General features: G+C 39.7%; 1 protein-coding gene across 3 annotated transcripts in view; it reads right to left on the reverse strand.

Moving 5' to 3' along the window:
- The window catches only part of PITPNC1 (phosphatidylinositol transfer protein cytoplasmic 1), a 132898-nt gene extending 120708 nt beyond the window's left edge, over positions 1-12190 (reverse strand). For 2 of the 3 annotated variants that reach the window (XM_083490453.1, XM_083490455.1), the window contains exon 1: positions 7148-11196. In XM_083490453.1, coding sequence (XP_083346579.1) covers positions 7148-7195 — 48 coding nt within the window. In that variant the 5' untranslated portion in view covers positions 7196-11196. Of the gene's footprint in view, positions 1-7147; positions 11197-12055 lie in introns of those variants that run through there. The other variant, XM_083490454.1, reaches the window with a different exon arrangement.
- Between the last annotated feature and the right edge of the window lie 5494 nt (positions 12191-17684).

Below are 17684 nucleotides of genomic sequence, written 5' to 3' on the forward strand. Positions count from 1 at the left end.
AGACAATGAAAGACCAGAGAGAAAACTGCAGTAATCAGTGTTAGAAATAACTAGGCTGGACATGCATTAGAGTTTGCATGAAGGAAAAGGAAGGCTCATACTCTTGTAATGTGGTAAGAGAGAGAAGCGCCATGAGTTTGCATAAGGCCACATATGGGGAGGGGGTTTGAGACTGCTCAGCCAAAAAAGAAGCTGGCTCGCATTTTAGTCCAACCTGTTTTACAACTGCTGTGTACCAACTTGAAAACTTCATTGAGCTATCCAGTACAATCCCAAAGTCTCATTTCTGATCAGTCACTGCCAGTTCAGACTTCATTTGTGCCTTTTCTTTGCCTCAATATGCATCACTTTACACTTGCTTATACTGAACATCATTTGCTATTTTAATGCAAATTAAAATAGAGGTCCTTTTGGAGATCTGCTTATTCCTATTCTCAGCTTCTGTTGCTTAACCAGTTGCTGATCTATAAGAGGACGTCTCCTATTATTCCATGACTACTAAACTTACTCAAGAGTCTTTGGTGAGGGACTTTATGCATAACCTCCAAGTGTCCTGTTTTAAGCGGGACATCCTGGAGTGACAGAAGCCACCCCAGCTTCTTATCCCAATTTGGGATGTCCTGTTTTGGCTCCTGTGCTCTGGCACAGGTAGGAGGGGGACAAGCAGACGGGCAAGCAAGGGGGCGGTGGCAGGGAGCAGGCAAGCAGGTGAGCGATGGAGTTGTGGGTGGTGCCCCGATTTGCCCTCCCAAAATGTTGGGGGGTATGCTTAATCAAAAGCTCTTTGAAAATCTAAGCACACAGTGTTGACTGGATCACCGTCTATATGTTTACTGGTATTTTAAAAGAGCTCTCAAAGGTTAGTTAAACTTAGATAAGCCATACTGGTTCTGCTTCCGCAAGATCCGTTTGTCTATATTCTTGGTACTCTATCTTTAATGGTGCTTTCTACCAGTTTTCCTGGAGCAGCCTGTAATTTCCCAGAACTCCCCTGGATCCTGTCTATTTCCAGTGCTTACGCATGGAGGCTGATCTTAGGGACAAGTTCATCTGAGCTATTTAAGAACTCTTGGATGGATGCCATCTGTGATTTAAAACAGTGATTTGTCTGTTTTAAATCTGTCAATAAGGCCTATAACTTCGTCTCATTGTTTATTTGCCTTCCTAAGAAAGTTAGTTCAAGGGCAGGCAGCTGCTCTACATCTTTCACTGTGGAAAACAATGCAATGAATTCAGCTGCTCTGCAGTCCCTCCCACCTTTTAAGCACACCTTTGACTCCTTTTGCTACCCCACCTCGCTAGCTGGCTTCTTACTTCTAACAAATTTAAATATTTTGCTGGTGGTGGTTTTAATGTGTTTAGCAAAGTGTTCCCCAAATACTTTTCGTTGACTTGCATTTACTTTGCCAAAGTTTATGTTCCTTTTTGTTATTTCCGTTTGGACAAGACTTCAATTGTCTGAAGGAAACCTTGGCCCTGGAGTAGTTTTCCTGATAGTCAACACACTTTCTAACTGAACTTCTATTATTGTGGTTTTGACTAACCCTAAGGCATTCTGAACAGATTTGATCTTCTTGACTTTCACGTTTCACTTTAGTTAGAAGTGCTGTGAGTCTTTAGCCTTGGAAAATTTTGCAGTATGTGGCAATTTAACATTAATTTTACTATCTAACGACACCATTGATCCATAAAATGAAAGCAATAAACAATGTACTGTACTATAAAACAAATAAAGGAGTATTGTAGATGATAAAAATTAAAATTTAAAAAATTTCTTACCTGCACTGATGATAGTCATTGTTTGGATGGGGAGGGGGGCTTTTATCCATTTCAGCAGTCACATAATCAATCAATCAATCAATCAATCAATCAATCAAACAAACAAACACAGTCCCAAAAACAAATTAACCGAAAAAGCCTCAAAAACAAAAAACGCAAAATAAATAGCAAAAACAAAAGCACCAACTATACCGTAAGCTCCACATATCACCTCAGAAAACTGCAATCGGAAACAGAAGGCTTGAATTACAATGGGGGGATGCAAATTAGCTGTGCAACAGTAAAACCGGAAACTCAGCACTCAAAACAGAGCATGTTTGGTTTCCCGGAAAAAGTTTGAAAACCGGAACACCTACTTCCGGTTTTACAGTGTTCGGGTTCCAAGTTGTTCATGAACTAAAGCTGTTCGAAAACCGAGGTACCACTGTATTATTATTATTATTATTATTATTATTATTATTATTATTATTATTATTATTATTATTTTGATTGAATTCATATACCGCCCTTTACCTGGAAGTCTCAGGATGGTTCACAGAAAAGACTTACTGGACTCTCAACTTATATAACTGAATATTTTGCTCACTGTTATGATATTGGCTATCTTCCTGCACTACTGAATTATGTTCCTTAATATTGGATGTTTTATTGTGTTGTTTTACTGAAATCGAACTGTTTGGATTGATGCTGTTAAACCATCTTGAAGGTGTTATTGAACAGAAAATGTGGGGAAAAATATTTTTAAAAAAACAACAATAAATACTATTGTACTTCAAGATAATGAATATGCTAAGCAGAATATATTTTCCTACATTTCATGCTCTTGCTTAAGAACCAGGAACGATCAACTCCTTAGGGCAAATATATACTCAGATGTTTCAGCAAGTGCCATAAAATCAATACTAAATTATACCACAGGGAATGTTTATATTGTAAACAATTGTTAGTTCTTTTTACTAGCTAGATAGGAGCAACATTCATTATGGTTGTATTTTTTGAAAAAGAAACTGGCCTCAGGCTTACAAACTGGAGTGTCTTCAGCCTTAGGTGGGCAATCTCGTTCAGCTGAAATAGCGATGAGTGAACTAATTAAATGAGATATGTCATCCACTTGGCAAGATTGCCCAAAAAAACATGTTTTGCAAGATCTGCCTTCGTTCTCAGGTAATACCAAGCCAAGCCAAATCATGGCCTGGTGCAAATGACCAAACGTGGGCTGCTCAAGAGGACAAACCACAGGGCACACCTTGATTACAGCCCGTGATTTGCCTGGTAAACAGCTAAACCATGAGCCAAGCATTAGCTGACATATGAAGTCAAACTGTGGTTTGGTTTGGTTCAGCACAGCAGCATAATGACCAGTGAAGAGCAAAGTCATTCTTTCCAGGGGCCTGCATGTTTGCTTATTTGTGTCTTGGTTTGGCTTAGTGGGCCTGTGAACAGAGCAATTAAGTTTTTTGCTGATGTGTAAGTAGCTAAGATAGGGCTGGGCGATACCTGGTTTTCAACATCACAACATATCACAATGTCTGAAATAAGGATGGAGCTATGTAGAGGCACTGGCTGGCTTCATGGTTTTCCCCCAAATTGTGATTTTTGCATAACGCGCGCGCACACACACACACACACATCACGATTTGCGATTTATTGCCAGGTCAAAAATTATGAAACCAGTATCACGATATGGACTTCAAACCAGTTTTGGATGATATATTGATATATTGCCTAGCCCTATAGGCAATGGGACCTACAACAAAATGTTGCCGTGTGGGAGCCTCCTGTTCACTGTATTCCATTCCACTTCTCCCATTTCTTATTCCACAACAGTCAACTAGCATTCCATGGCCCCAGAGCACACTCAGTTTTCATTAGGTTTTGTAACTCACCCCCCCCCAGTTATTTATTTTTTATTGTACTTCCACAGATCTCAGGATTATCCTGAGCCTGCTGATCTCTGTCTCTTGCACACAAATGGCATCATTGTGGCTACATGAGCATAGGCACTCAGAAGACTTGAATAATAGATATGATTTATCAGAGTTCTGCATGCATTGGAAAAAAACTGTACTCATAACGGAAATTTTTACCACAAAACTACTGAAGATGGGATTCTGACATTTTACTCAACTCACTCAAGTCACATGAGACTTTGAACAAATATATTAACTGTTCAATGAAAAAGTCCCCTTTGATGATGAATGTTTAAAGGTCATATGCTCATAGCCTTTTTAAAAAACTAAAGGAAAGTAACAGGATAGCAATGAAGCCAAGGGAAGCAACAGTTAGTTGCTAACATCTTAATCACACAATGTTCTTGTACATTTACCATTGCTTTCTGCACAAAACGACAATAGTTAAAAAGAACATTACCAAGATTACTTAGGCTACAGTCTCAGAAGAGGAACATATTTCAGAGCCCTCAAGAAACACACTCCAAGGCAGGCTAATTCAAATCAAGTTTTCTATCAAATGTTTACTGAACAAAAAATGCATACAAATTGGTTGCTTTTGAAACTAACTAACTTCTATATTACCAGGGCATAATCCAAAATTGCTTCTTATGCAACTAACATGTATTTTCTACTACACAATGTAGAGATGAAGCAATTGGCCCGTTATATATATATATATATATATATACACACGTAAGGACACTAAGCAAGCTCAGATACATGAGCTCTATCATAAGCCTATCTTAAAATGCATCTTGGTTCATCAAGCCATGATCTGATTTTATATGCACAAGCCAAAGGTGAGGCCCAGGTTTGTGTGCTTCCGTTTGCCCTTCATGCATAGGGCTTCCCTGCCCAGTACCTTGGTTTCAGGCAGCCAGCTTGCCAGTTTTATCCAAACTGGAAAACTTTACTGGGTTTGCCTTGCGAAACAGAACTAGAAACCAAATTTCCAATTCTGTTTTGCAGAGAAAGCACAAACCATAGTTTGCCAACCAAAACTTCAAACTAAGTTTTATCTCAAACCAGGAAAGGAGGCAGGAAGTGCAAGAACAAGGAACAAAGGGAGGGAGAGGCAGTAATGAAACCCAATAATCCAGCTATGCATAATGTCAAACTGTTTGATGTCACATCTGAATCACCGCAGTGTGTTTGATAGTCAGTTTTAAGTGGTTAGAATGTAGGCTTTGTTTGTATTACATTCAGATATCATTTTAAACTAGGTTATTTTCTAGAAACACTATCACAAACTTCCAAGTAATATAATTAAAATTAACTGTTATTGAAGTTAAGTTTTTCCTCATTCAGGGTGGCATCCTGTTCGGATCTGTATGTATAATTTCAATGCCTATATGCGAAGTTGTCCATAACTTGTTGCAGATAGCCAATAATTACTAATTCATTTTAATTGTTTGGGACAGGGAGCTCAGCACAGATACTGTATAAGAGTGAAATATATTTAAAAAATAAAAAAAATTGTCCAGTAGCACCTTAGAAACCAACTAAGTTTGTTCCTGGTATGAGCTTTCGTGTGCATGCACAAATATAGACTAACATACATACGTAGAAGTAATGTCCATTAAGTTCAATAGGACTCATTCCCAAGTTAGTGTCCACCGGATTGCAATTTTATTCACAGTATAAAGTAGCAGCAAATTGTACCAATGCACATCCACAAATCTTTGTTAAAAGATCGTTTTGCATTTGACATACTTTGATGGCACTACAGAAATACTTACTTAAAAGGTCTACATAAGCTGCCCTTGAAGAGGCATCAAAGGTTTTCAGATATTTACACAACACCTAGGGTTTTAATTCTGACTCATGCAAAACTATTCTCTTCAAACTACTAGGCATAGAAACTTTTGAAAATGGGAATGGGGGGGGGGTGAGCAGGGGTCGCTTTAAGGTTGTAAATGTCCACAAATGGCTAACCCAGATACGCAGTGGGGGTTTTTATGGACTAATAATTCATTTGGAATTATTTGCAAACCTGTTTTAAACACTAGAATGTTGGTTTTGCTGAGAAGGCTGGAAGAGATAAGAAACTACTGAAGGAAAAACCAACACAACAACCAATTACATGTACCTCCAGCAAACACAGTATGAGCTTGCTAGTTCCCAACCGGTTCACTCTCTGCAGATGTACGAAATACTATGTAGCCAGCAAATACATACAGGTACAAAGTAGATTGCACAGGAAACCTCAAAACTGTATTTCTCTTTACTGTAGTCGTTTTACACAAGGCAGGCAGAAATGTGGTACTTTTGATACATTTCACTGCTTCTAGTGCAACAACCGAAATGTTTCATGCCAGATAGTCCAAGCAGGCTTCCGAAACACATGGAGTGCAAGTGCTATGTTTATTTATTTTTTACAGAAAAAGATACCTGCAACAATCTACTAGTGATATTCTTACCACTATTGTATAAATTTCTGCATCAAAAGATGGGAACAAAGTTCTATGGAAGAATATGTTCAAAGCTCCCCCTTGTGGACTACAGTACTGTCAGGTATTTTTTTTTAACAAAAATAAAATGAATGTATTTGCGCATTGCCAAAAGATGAAACGGAAAATAAACTTCCATGAGAAGGACTGAATAGCAATTAAAACAACAAGCATAACATTTTAATATGAATCTGAAAACAAAGGGGAACTTAGATGTTCACTGCATGTACAACATCACAACTTTACTCCAATAAATATAAACATTCATCAAAGCTGTAGCTTATGTACTGAAGTCTTGTTGCCTTCCGAGTATAAAACTACCATGATCAACATACTTAATGTTGTTTTGCCTTTGTCTGCCATTTGCTCTCAATATGTGTGCTTCTATTTAAATATGTGTGTGCTACACTCAGTACCTAAAATACACTGTGCTTTAGTAAAATATATCAACAACGGAATGGCTACATTAAAAGTTTCACTAGAAGAATTGAAGCTCACTTACAAATGCTACTTTACATAGGAGAAACTTTGAAAAATTATCACACATCTAAATTTGAAGTATGCAAGGAGCACGTTTTGAGAACAGGATGACTTAACCAAACATTTTTATTTTTTAGAAATATCACTGGATTAATTCTTGCCACATGGATTCCATTCCAAATCAGTCCTGCTCAAAGTGTGTGTACCTGCTTATGTTTGCATGTGTGTTCTTAGCAAAGCTTAGTAGCCAATCAGAACTCTGATGACACAGTAAATTGGTATATTTACTTTTTGCTTGCATGCACTTTCCTTCCATCGCAACAGAAATACGACTCCATGAACTAGAGTGGAGGGAAAAATCATTTCATAATAGTAGAAAGAACCCAATAAAACACCACGGTCATTTATTAACTCTTCTCCACTCCAGTCACATTCGGGAACAATTGTTAAAACAAAGCGCTAAGCATTACCATCTACTGCACTTACCTCTTCAACTGTCAAAGGCATACAGATCCGATACTCCTTCATGAGCATATTCCTTCACATTAAATGCAAATCAGCAATTTAGGAGAAACGTAATCACAGTGCACCCCAACTGCAGCAACAACAAAAAGGGGGGGAATCTTTTTTTATATCTTTTTGAAAAAATCAGCAAGGTCTACTGCACACTGTAGTATGTGTGCTTGACAATGTATGTAGAAATTGCCACTGCCACCATCTAGGAAGCTGATCTAGCAAAAAAAGGGAAAAAGCAGAATTTCTTCTCTCTTCCAGTTTTCCTGCTTCAAACTGAGATCATGTGATTTTTCACTCACACATACACAAAGGAGTCTCAAACATAAAATGCTGTCATAGTGAATGGAGAGACATCCACTGGAAATGCATTAAAATCTACAATTTCTTTCCAGTTGCATCAAGACATTCCTAGAGCAGCCGAGGTGGGGGAGGAAGTAAAAATAAATGAAATAGTCCACAGATGTTAATGTCACCAGCAGCGGCAGCAGCAGCACACGGGATCAACGGCAGCAAAGATGCAAAGCTTATTTCCAAGACAAAGGGTTTATAACGTTTCCTTCCCAGGCTGGTAAACAAGGCTCTCTCTCCCCGCCTCACTGTACTAAAGCTGATGTTATGCCTTTCAGCATTACTGCACCCTGAGGGAGAGACAGGATGTGTCTTGGCTTTTCCTTCCACCTTTGATCGTTCTTGAGGGCTGGGTTTCCCCCACCAGAGCTGTGTGTACGTACTGGTCGGGTCCTATCTGGTCGTGCTGAGAAGTCTCTGCAGCAGCAGCCTTAGAAAGGGTGTGAGTGTGTGTCTGACATCAGCAGCCACAGCAGGAAGGATGGCCCCATCCGGCCAATAGGGAAATGGCATAGGAAAAAAAAACGCAAACGTTTTAAACAAAACAGCATGTCTCTGCTGAAGTGTCAGCCAGCACAAGGAAAGCAAGCTGCAACTGAATTCAAATAAAATCCAAAGGGATAATTGCTTTCTCCCCACTCTCTACGCGTATCTCACCTCTCTTTTTGGTTCTTGCAGATTGATTTCAGGCCATTTAGAAAAATGCAAGGAGCAGCAGTTGGGTGAAACTGACATATGGTATATGACTAATTTAGAGGCAATTCCAGACAGTGATAGCTACTAAGCTGTTCCTAGAGATCCGGGGGGAACCTTTGCTGGATGTGTTTAGAAATAAAAGTAAGCATGAGATACATGCAAGAAGAAAACTCTTCTTCACTGGAGGCAACAACACCTGCAAAATCTTTTATGCATGGCATTTTTAAAACTATTTCTGTTGTAATAAACCAGGAACGGTTATGGTGGTGGTGGTCCCACCTCTACTCACACTTCCACCAGCCATTTTATGGTGCTCTATTGCCTGCTATGGGACGCGGGTGGAGCTGTGGGTTAAATCACAGAGCCTAGGACTTGCCGATCAGAAGGTCGGCGGTTCGAATCCCCGCAATGGGGTGAGCTCCCGTTGCTCGGTCCCTGCTCTTGCCAACCTAGCTGTTCAAAAGCACGTCAAAGTGCAAGCAGATAAATAGGTGCTGCTCCGGCGGGAAGGTAAACGGCATTTCCGTGCGCTGCTCTGGTTCACCAGAAGCAGGTTAGTCACGCTGGCCACATGACCCGGAAGCTGTACGCCGGCTCCCTCGGCCAATAAAGCGAGATGAGCGCCACAACCCCAGAGTCGGCCACAACTGGACCTAATGGTCAGGGGTCCCTTTACTTTATTGCCTGCTATCTGTGGAGCCTTGGGTCATGATGCATTTCACACAACAGCTCCAATTTTGCTGGAGTGTTTAATAGTAGCAAAGGAGTGTCTTGTGGCCTTTGTGATTCCTGACAAACCTCTAGAGACACTCAAACAAAAACAAGTGACTCATGGAAAAAAAAGAATCCCTTAAGAGGACAATCACCCAAAGCACCTGAAGAGTTTTAAAGCATCAATATACACGCCAAAGAAATACCTTCAAAACCCTCCATGATTGCCTGCCCCCCATCTGAAACATCTCTGCTCTTACATCCCAACAGATCTCTTTCATTTGTCCAGCTCCACCAACCTCATGGAAGGTCTCCTGCTCCTTGAAACAATTGCAACCTTTCTTCCCTGACTCCTCTAATTGCTTGGAGCTGCCTCCCAGAATGCCTCAGTGCAACCACTTCCTTTGTTTCCTACAAATCCCACTTCCAAATTCATACTTTCTTAGAAGCCTTTGGAACAACCCCATAGTCCCAATACCATATTGTAATGAAGCCAAAGTATGTGTAATTGAAATAATCACATATCCCTTCACCAGGGGCAAAGCTAGGCTTTATTTCACCCAGGTCAAAGACCCAATTTGGCACCCCACCATGGGCATTTGGACGCACACACACACACAGCCCAGCTAGTTCCCCATAGCTACAGCTCTGCCTTCAGCTGTCTGTGCCAGCTTCTATTTTCCATCCCCTTTCTTTGGCAGTTTCCTATGGGTGACATCCAGTTGTGACAGCCTGATTGCACAAAGAGCTTCTTCTCACAACAAACAGGACTTCCACTCCTTCCCTCTGCACACACATACACACACACTCCGGAGGAATCTTCCAGAGAAATTGGGGACAAGTGAGGTTGTGACTTATGAAAGGCTGAAGGGTTATTGGATTGTACCCTATATAGCTGTTGTTAGATTGAAAGCCAAACGAGATAGGGAACAGCCAAACTTCTTCTTTGTAAATGACCATATAGATAATGTCATTAATATGTCTTATTTGCATTCTATGCTGATCTGATTTCAGAAACAGCAACTGCACTGGTCTGCAATGGCTTGGAAGCAGCACAGTAACAGCAGCACAGATTCTACAGTAGCTCTTCTGCTTTTAATTGTGCAACTTCGGCAGAAGCAGAACAACACCTCTACATTTGTTTTCACTGTTATATCTCTTGCTAGAATGTTGTAGGAGAAAACAGCCCTTGCATGAGTAGAAAATGACTTCTATTTGAACTATTATTTTTTGTAAGTCGTTCTGAAAAAAGCAGAGGAAAGGTGTTCTAGATAAATAAATCTTACTGCCATGCTGAAATGACATCTGAAAGAAACTAAAAGCAAATGATGAAATATGGATTATGTAAAAACTGGTCATTTTTCTTTTCTACTTCCTCAATCTTTGAGTTAGGAATCCTGAACTAGTAGGCTTTTGTTCTGATCCATGACAGCATTTTGCAACAAACTGAAAATAATGATGATGATGATGATGATGATGCAGCTATTGCAATATTAAGCTTGTATTCTTAAAAAGAAATGTGCAAGTCCTTTATAAATATAAAAGGACAGCACAGGACATACAAAAACAGGATATAACAACCTCAGCCATTTCCTTTTTGAGCAGCATTTCATTAACAGCCCTCAACTCTGTAAAGCAGCCATAGCTTCTCATATCAGTTAGAAATGCCTCAATGAAAACACATTGCCATTATTATCTTCTTTTAGCAGGCATAATCCTTTTCCACTTTTGAAGCAAGCAATGCGCAAAAGATAAAAAGCTGATACATTTTAATTATGTTTGAATGTCAACATTTAAAGCTCATTCATTAACATGCATAATAACTTATATTCTCGAATTGTCCCTGAAAGTTACGTCATGTAAATTATGTGTGTGCTTCCCAAAATGTAACCATGATCTTGAAGAACCAGCAACCCAAACATTTTATATAAAAACACATCAAGTACTAAAAATAAGCACGAGAGACTAACAGTGCAGTCTTAACCACATCTACTCAAAAGCAAGTGCTATTGAATTCAGTGGTGCTTTCTCCCAGGAAAATGGGTTAGGATTGCAGCCAAAGTTATTTCTATTTCTTTAACACTTTTGCACTGAAACATCACCACAATTGGCATTGTACCTCTTTATAGTACATGAGGACTCTTGTTAGAATGCCAGCTGTCTTTTTTTCTGTCCAAAAAATAGATGAAGGCAGTACTTTCTACTAAAGAATACAGTGCCTGAAATCAGTTCCCAAAACTTGAATTTACAAGCTGCAACTATTAAAGTTAAATTTCCTTACAAATACAGTATCAAACAAATTTTGAAATTCAGATTTGCCTATATGCAACCTTAGGATCTGTAAGCCTTAGTCCAGAGACAAACACTGCCATCTAGTGGTAATATAAGCCACTTCAACTCTTGCTTAGCTCTTCTGCACTCCAATGCACACTCAACTAGAAGGCCCACTGGTGGCTTGCCTTAACACATCTAACAAAAAAAAATTCTGCTCTACTGTTACCCAGAGGAAATAGCTATATTTAGAAGTCAGGTTCTTTTATGGCTGCAGTACATTATAATTTTATATTATGTTGACTTTTAATGCAGCTATAGATTTGGCCACTGAACCACAAAAAATAGAATAAAGGCTACTCTCAAATTACTATGTTTGACCATATTCTCACATTTTTTACTGAATGGGCTTCTTGCTCTACATGCGCCTGTGGTGCAAGCAAAAGCTTGCACTGCAGCTACTATCATAGTGTCTTACATGAAGTAAATAGGGCTTGGTTAACACTCACAAACTTTGCATATTGAAAGCAAGGGGAAACCTGCCCCCTCTGCTCAGTTCCTATATAAAACTGGATCAGAATGTGGAGCTGCAGAGGTTCTCTGCAGGCTGTAGGGTGGGATGCAAGAACCATGAAAACAGAGGTGGATTCGGGGCAGGGCGACTGGTTCTGCCACAGTGGACTATGGGGTACAGCCTATGGGGTACAGCAGGGCGTTGCAACTATGACATAGTAAATTGAGCAGAACGGAAGGCGAGAGGCAGGGTGTATGCCAAATTTGGGTCTTGCACAGGGCGCTGCTGAAGTTCAAAAGACCAAAGCCCTTCCCTGATGAAAAATCCTATTGAATTACTTGAATGAGTTCCTTCATTGCTGAAGGACGATAAGGGTGGGTCTGCTCCCAAAATCAAACAATAGCTCCAACACCCACACAATGCTCCATGCAGCATAGCATTGGCTCAGTCTCTTAGTACCAGTTTGTGCTTTTGAAATACACATGAAAATAGCTTACTCAGTTCAGCGGTGGTATAACATCAGAGGGACAGAAGACCATGACATCACAGCTCTCTTTTGTGATGAGACAAGATGTTCTACCTCCACTACTGGAAGCAGTATGCCTCTGAATGCCCAGTTGCTGGGAATCACAAGTGGGCAGGGTGCTGTTGCGCTCAGGTCCTGCTTTTCGGTTTCCCATAAGCATCTGGTTGGCCACTGTGAGAAGAGGAAGCTGGGCTACATGGGCCAGTGGCCCGATATAGCAAGCTCAACTTACGTCCTTATTAGAAAAATGATTTTACATAAGGAAGGATTTGCACTTATTACAATGTATTTGCACTAATAATAATAATAATAAATAACAATAATAATAATAACAATTTATTTATACCCCACCCATATGGCTGGGTTTTCCCAGCCACTCTGGGTGGCTTACAACAAAATATTAAAATACAATAGTCCTTCAGATATTAAAAGCTTCCCTAAACAGGGCTGCCTCCAGGTGTCTTCTAAAAGTCCTTTGACATTTGGTGGGAGGGTGTTCCATAGGGCGGGTGCCACTACCGAGAAGGCCCTCTTCCTGTAAGACCCGAATCTTATAATTGAATTCTCTAGTTCAATTTTTTTTTTCATATAATGCATAAATACACATATATACACAATTTACCTTTTTATAATTTGTAGCATAACATGCAGACCTTTCGCTTATTGTTTCATTCCATTACAAACTTACTCCAGTTATCTCAAATTTATACCAGCAGTGAAAAAGTTTTAAATAGGTTCAGATTATGCTTACGCTTCATGTAATTAGCAAGAAGGAACCAAGTTCTCTCAAAACTGTTTGTTCCATCTTCCTTTTCTTAATCCAGCGGTGTGGATAATAACCGGATCAGTGTGATATATATATTTAGAATATCAAATATCCTACACATTCTTAAATTCAGATGAGAAACTGCTTCATAGAGCTTCTATTTCTGTTCTTGGAAAACATTTTAATACTACACTCATAGGCTGCACAGAAGCAGAACTTGGTCATTTATATGTTAAGAAGTCTAAGTGCTCCTGCTGTGTTATGACTAATGTATTAAGATGCTGACCCACTGAAATGATGTAAGGTGTCAAGGCTATAGTAGCATCTGTCATATGCTGTGATTACAAGTGCTAAATATTCCTCACCCTCTAAATACAAAAGCAGAAGAGCCACCGCAGAAGAGATTATATTTAGGCAGATGAAAGAGGTGAATGGTAAGAGAGGCTGTGGGAGATGAACCCATAGGGAAAGCCTGGGGTGAGCTGATGAAAATCAAAGCTATTTAAAATCATCACTGAAAATGCCAATTTAAAGAGGGAGGCCTATCACTAGGGGGTGAAGCAATTGTCCCAGTTGGCAAATGCTCCAAAGTAGCACCAATCGCAGTGGCAGACTCTCAGCCATTTCTCTTACATCCCCCCCCGGCCACTCCCCTTTGTTGGAGATCCAAGCAATGTGTCCCATAGGCCTGCAACACCAAACCTAAAACATTTCCTTATTTATTTATATACTGCTTCAAACTGAAATAGGTAAGTATCTTACACAAACTCATCAAATACGCAAACCACAATAAGATCCAGTTTCCAATGCAAAATACAGTTACAAATCCATAGCCGAGTAAACACTGTATGGAGGCGAAATACAATCCAACCTCTGTCTGGCAAGGCCTGGGCAAGATAGAAAGCTTTCACTAAAAGATGTTAAAGAGCACTGGGGATAGAACAGTGTCTTGTGACACTCGACAGCTCAACAGTCAAGGAGCCAAAATGCAATCTTTGGCCTGCTGCCTGCAGGTGCACCGGAGAATGTTATTTTATTGACAGTGTTGAAGTTAAGATTCAACTGCCAGTCCGTTTGAGGACATCTTGTCCTTTGCCTCAGACAGCAAAGTATCTTGGGCTGGACTTAAAGTAACTGCTGTGATTGGTGGAATTGGCACTTCTACACTGTACCCTTTCCGTATTTGTAAGAACTTCATTATTTAGTGTGATAGCACCTGCCCTTTAGAACTCTCTGCCTATTGAGATCAAGCAGACGCCTTCACTGTACTCTTTTGGGTGCCTACTAAAAACATTCTTGCTTAGACAAACTCACCCAGATGCTTAGAAAGTTAAGGTAATATTAATCTATTTTAGTATTTTACGGAAACCTCATTTTTAATACATCAACCAATAAGTAACAGGTTTTCTCAATGCTGTTAAAAAAAACCTTAAAATTGTCTCAATAATTTCTTTCAAAAACCTTTCCCAAGGAAATTATAAAGGGAACAAAATAATACATAAGGAACAATATCCTCCCTCTGCCTGGCCACAAATACAAAAATAACGGTTTACAAGGTATTTCACTATATCTCCTCCTCTCTAAATATGCAAAAATTTGACAAAATAGAAAGGCCACAATCAGATTTAACAGAATAAAACAGCAAAAATGGCAGTTTGGCAATTAATATCTGGTTACCAAAAGGTCCCACTCTTTAACTTTATTTTTTATCCACAACTTTGCAGATATAAGAGTAACAGCCTCAAGGTCATTTCTGAACAAGCATGCACACTAAGCGATCATGCTAACAATTAAAACTTCTAGATTCAGGTAGGTAGCCATGTTGGTCTGACGGAGTCGAAATAAATTTAAAAATTGTCCAGTAGCACCTTATAGACCAACGAAGTTTGCAACTAAACATTTATTTTAAAATCTTTCATTTTGCTATCCATACAAGGCTCTCACAGCAGTTTCGAAACTGAAAAACAAATACGCATCATCTGCCAGTAAATTCATACACTTGAGGTGTATGTTTTTAGGACCCACCTTATTTTTATGGTTGGAAGTGGTTTTATATTGTGTTTTAATGCTGTAATCTGTCCTGGGATCTTATGAAGGGTGAATAATAAAAAAATTATTAATAGTAACAATAAACTCACGTAATTAAAAAGAAAAATAACACAAATAACCAATTTGTCTCAGTATTATATGTGTGTGTGTGTGTACACACACACACACACGCACACATATACTATAAATGCAGCAGTAAATTATTAGCAATTAATTATCCAATTTAAATAAAAATATCTAATGTATTATTATTTCAAGTCATTGATTTATATCTACTCTGGCACAGGCAGTAAAGAATGAGGCAGAGTTACACTCTGAGCCCATACAGAAATTAATAGGCTTAAGCTTATCTCTGCATAGATCAGTATCTTAACCTTACAAGGACTTTACTGGGCAGGTTATACAGGTTTATGTTACTATGGACAACAGAGTAACAAAGTGAAATACAATTGTCATCAAACTTGACCTTGAAGTTTGTAAAGAAAATTAGCACATTACACTAATGTCAAGAAATTGCAAAGCAGAACCACCACATAAATTTAACATAAGTTTTTTGGCAAAGAAACAAAAAGCCAAAACTTGAACATTTTTTCAAAGCTGGGAAACCGAAAACAAAACAAGGCACAGGAATGTGGTTTTTAATACGTATCTTGGATATTCTAACCGGCAGTTTTGCCCCCTCCTTTTAAAGGAGTTGCCACTATAATATGTTTTTAACTACAAGAACACTCCTACTTCTCTGAAGAAAGGAAAGCAACAAAAAAGACAGGGAAAAGTTCTCACAAACAAGCACTAAAGTAGCTTACAAATCCACTCAGTTTTATCATTTAACTACTAAGATTGGATAAATAAGGCTGAAACACTACATACACACACACACTTGGGAGAAAGTCCCTTTCGCAACCTGAAAGGAACACAACCTGGGTCTGCACACGCACAGGTTGCGATTCGCTGCTTCTGCACATGCACGTGATGTCATTTTGCGTGTCTGCAAAAACATATCATGAAGCAAACATAACAAGAGGTATGACTGTAAACAGGATTAGGCTAGCAAGGCATTAAGAGAGTGTGTGTGTGTGTACAATATAGTATCAGTATTAAAATAATCATAAACTATAAATAGGAGTAAAATATTCTTAAGCAGTAACTTCCCTTTTTGTCAAGTCTAGCAAACTCAGTTTTAACATATTGTTAGGGGTTTGTGGGTACCATATGCCCCCAAATTTCTGGGTCCAGTAGGGGTTAGAATTTAATCAAGGCAAATGTTAAGCCATTCCTGTTTCTTGATCAGGAAATTGCCTGGGGTGATTGACCATTTGGAAGACAAAAGGAAGGTAATGGGCCAGTAGGAAAGCTAAATGAGAAGGGACCATGTGCCAGACAACAAATGGGAGGGGACCCTCCTTCCTTCAGCTCAGAGTTAGTTAGAAGAACAAAAGGCAGGGTTTAGAGGTTTAAAGTGGGCTGGATGCGGGGGGGGGGGGGAGGTTGCAGGCTGTTAAAGTCAGCAATCTAGAGAGAGGAATGGCTTAGGGAGTTGGACTAGATGACGCCCAGGGTCCTCCCAGCTCTACAATTCTGTGATTCTGTTTTAATAGTTGCGTCTACGGAAAAAGCAAGACACTCTTGGGGGAGTTAATGCTGCAAACCCCTCCATCATAGGCTCAGGTTGTATATATGTGTAAATAAACCATATATCACAAAGACACCACAGTCTCCTCTATGTCTCATTCTCAAAAGGAAACACAGACCCGGGGTAAACAAGCCTGGAACCCCAGAAATCTCACATGAGAGCTTTTCAAACTGCATTTCTGCCTTTCACACATGCAATCCAGCAGGAGGGGAAGTGCAAATGGATTGTAAGTGGTGTGTATGAAATCTGTGTGGTGTACCTTACCTACACCACTGTGTGAAACTTCTCGTGCTCCGGCATCTTTTCATCTCTTCGTTACTGAACCAAGGACTATCATGCGCAACAGCATTAGTACAAGTGGAACAGCACGTTCCTAGCCACTGGATCCTCCTCTACCTGTCTATGCATGCCAAAAAAAACCTGCTTGTGCCGCTGATTAGGAACCTAGGTCTGTCTTACAGTTTGTCTACCTCAGTATTGTCACCATGATTAAGAACAATTTAGACAAGGGCCTTTCCCAGTCCTTGCCAGGGATTGACATGGGAATTTCTTGCACTCGCAACAGGTGATGTGTCACCGAGACAAGGTGCGAGGCTCTTTGGAGTATACGGCAAGTGTTGGTATTTTCTTCACAGACCCCCCTGAAATCAAAGTGCCTAACTGAGCCGCATTCTCAATTATATATAAATCTAATGACTCAAATAAAAAAATAATTGATTCATTTCAGTGGGGCACTCTGGGGGCGGCGAGTGTCCATATCCAGAACAGAACAGGGCATTTCTTAGCACCCTCATTTGTGAAAACGAGCAAGGCCTTCAATAATAACAGAAGCAGGTTTAACCTTTTCCTTCCGAGTAGCCTGTCTGACAAGACTTTAGAACGGCCGACATCCTTCCTGAACCCAGGGCCCTTTCATTGTGGGGTTTTTTTACAGAGCGTAGGTTACACAATGAAGCTTCTCTGGAAGATGGCACGGTAGCGAGCGGTCTCCTC

This window comes from Podarcis liolepis (genome assembly GCF_965112155.1).
Source record: "Podarcis liolepis genome assembly, chromosome: 2".
NCBI lineage: Eukaryota > Metazoa > Chordata > Lepidosauria > Squamata > Lacertidae > Podarcis > Podarcis liolepis.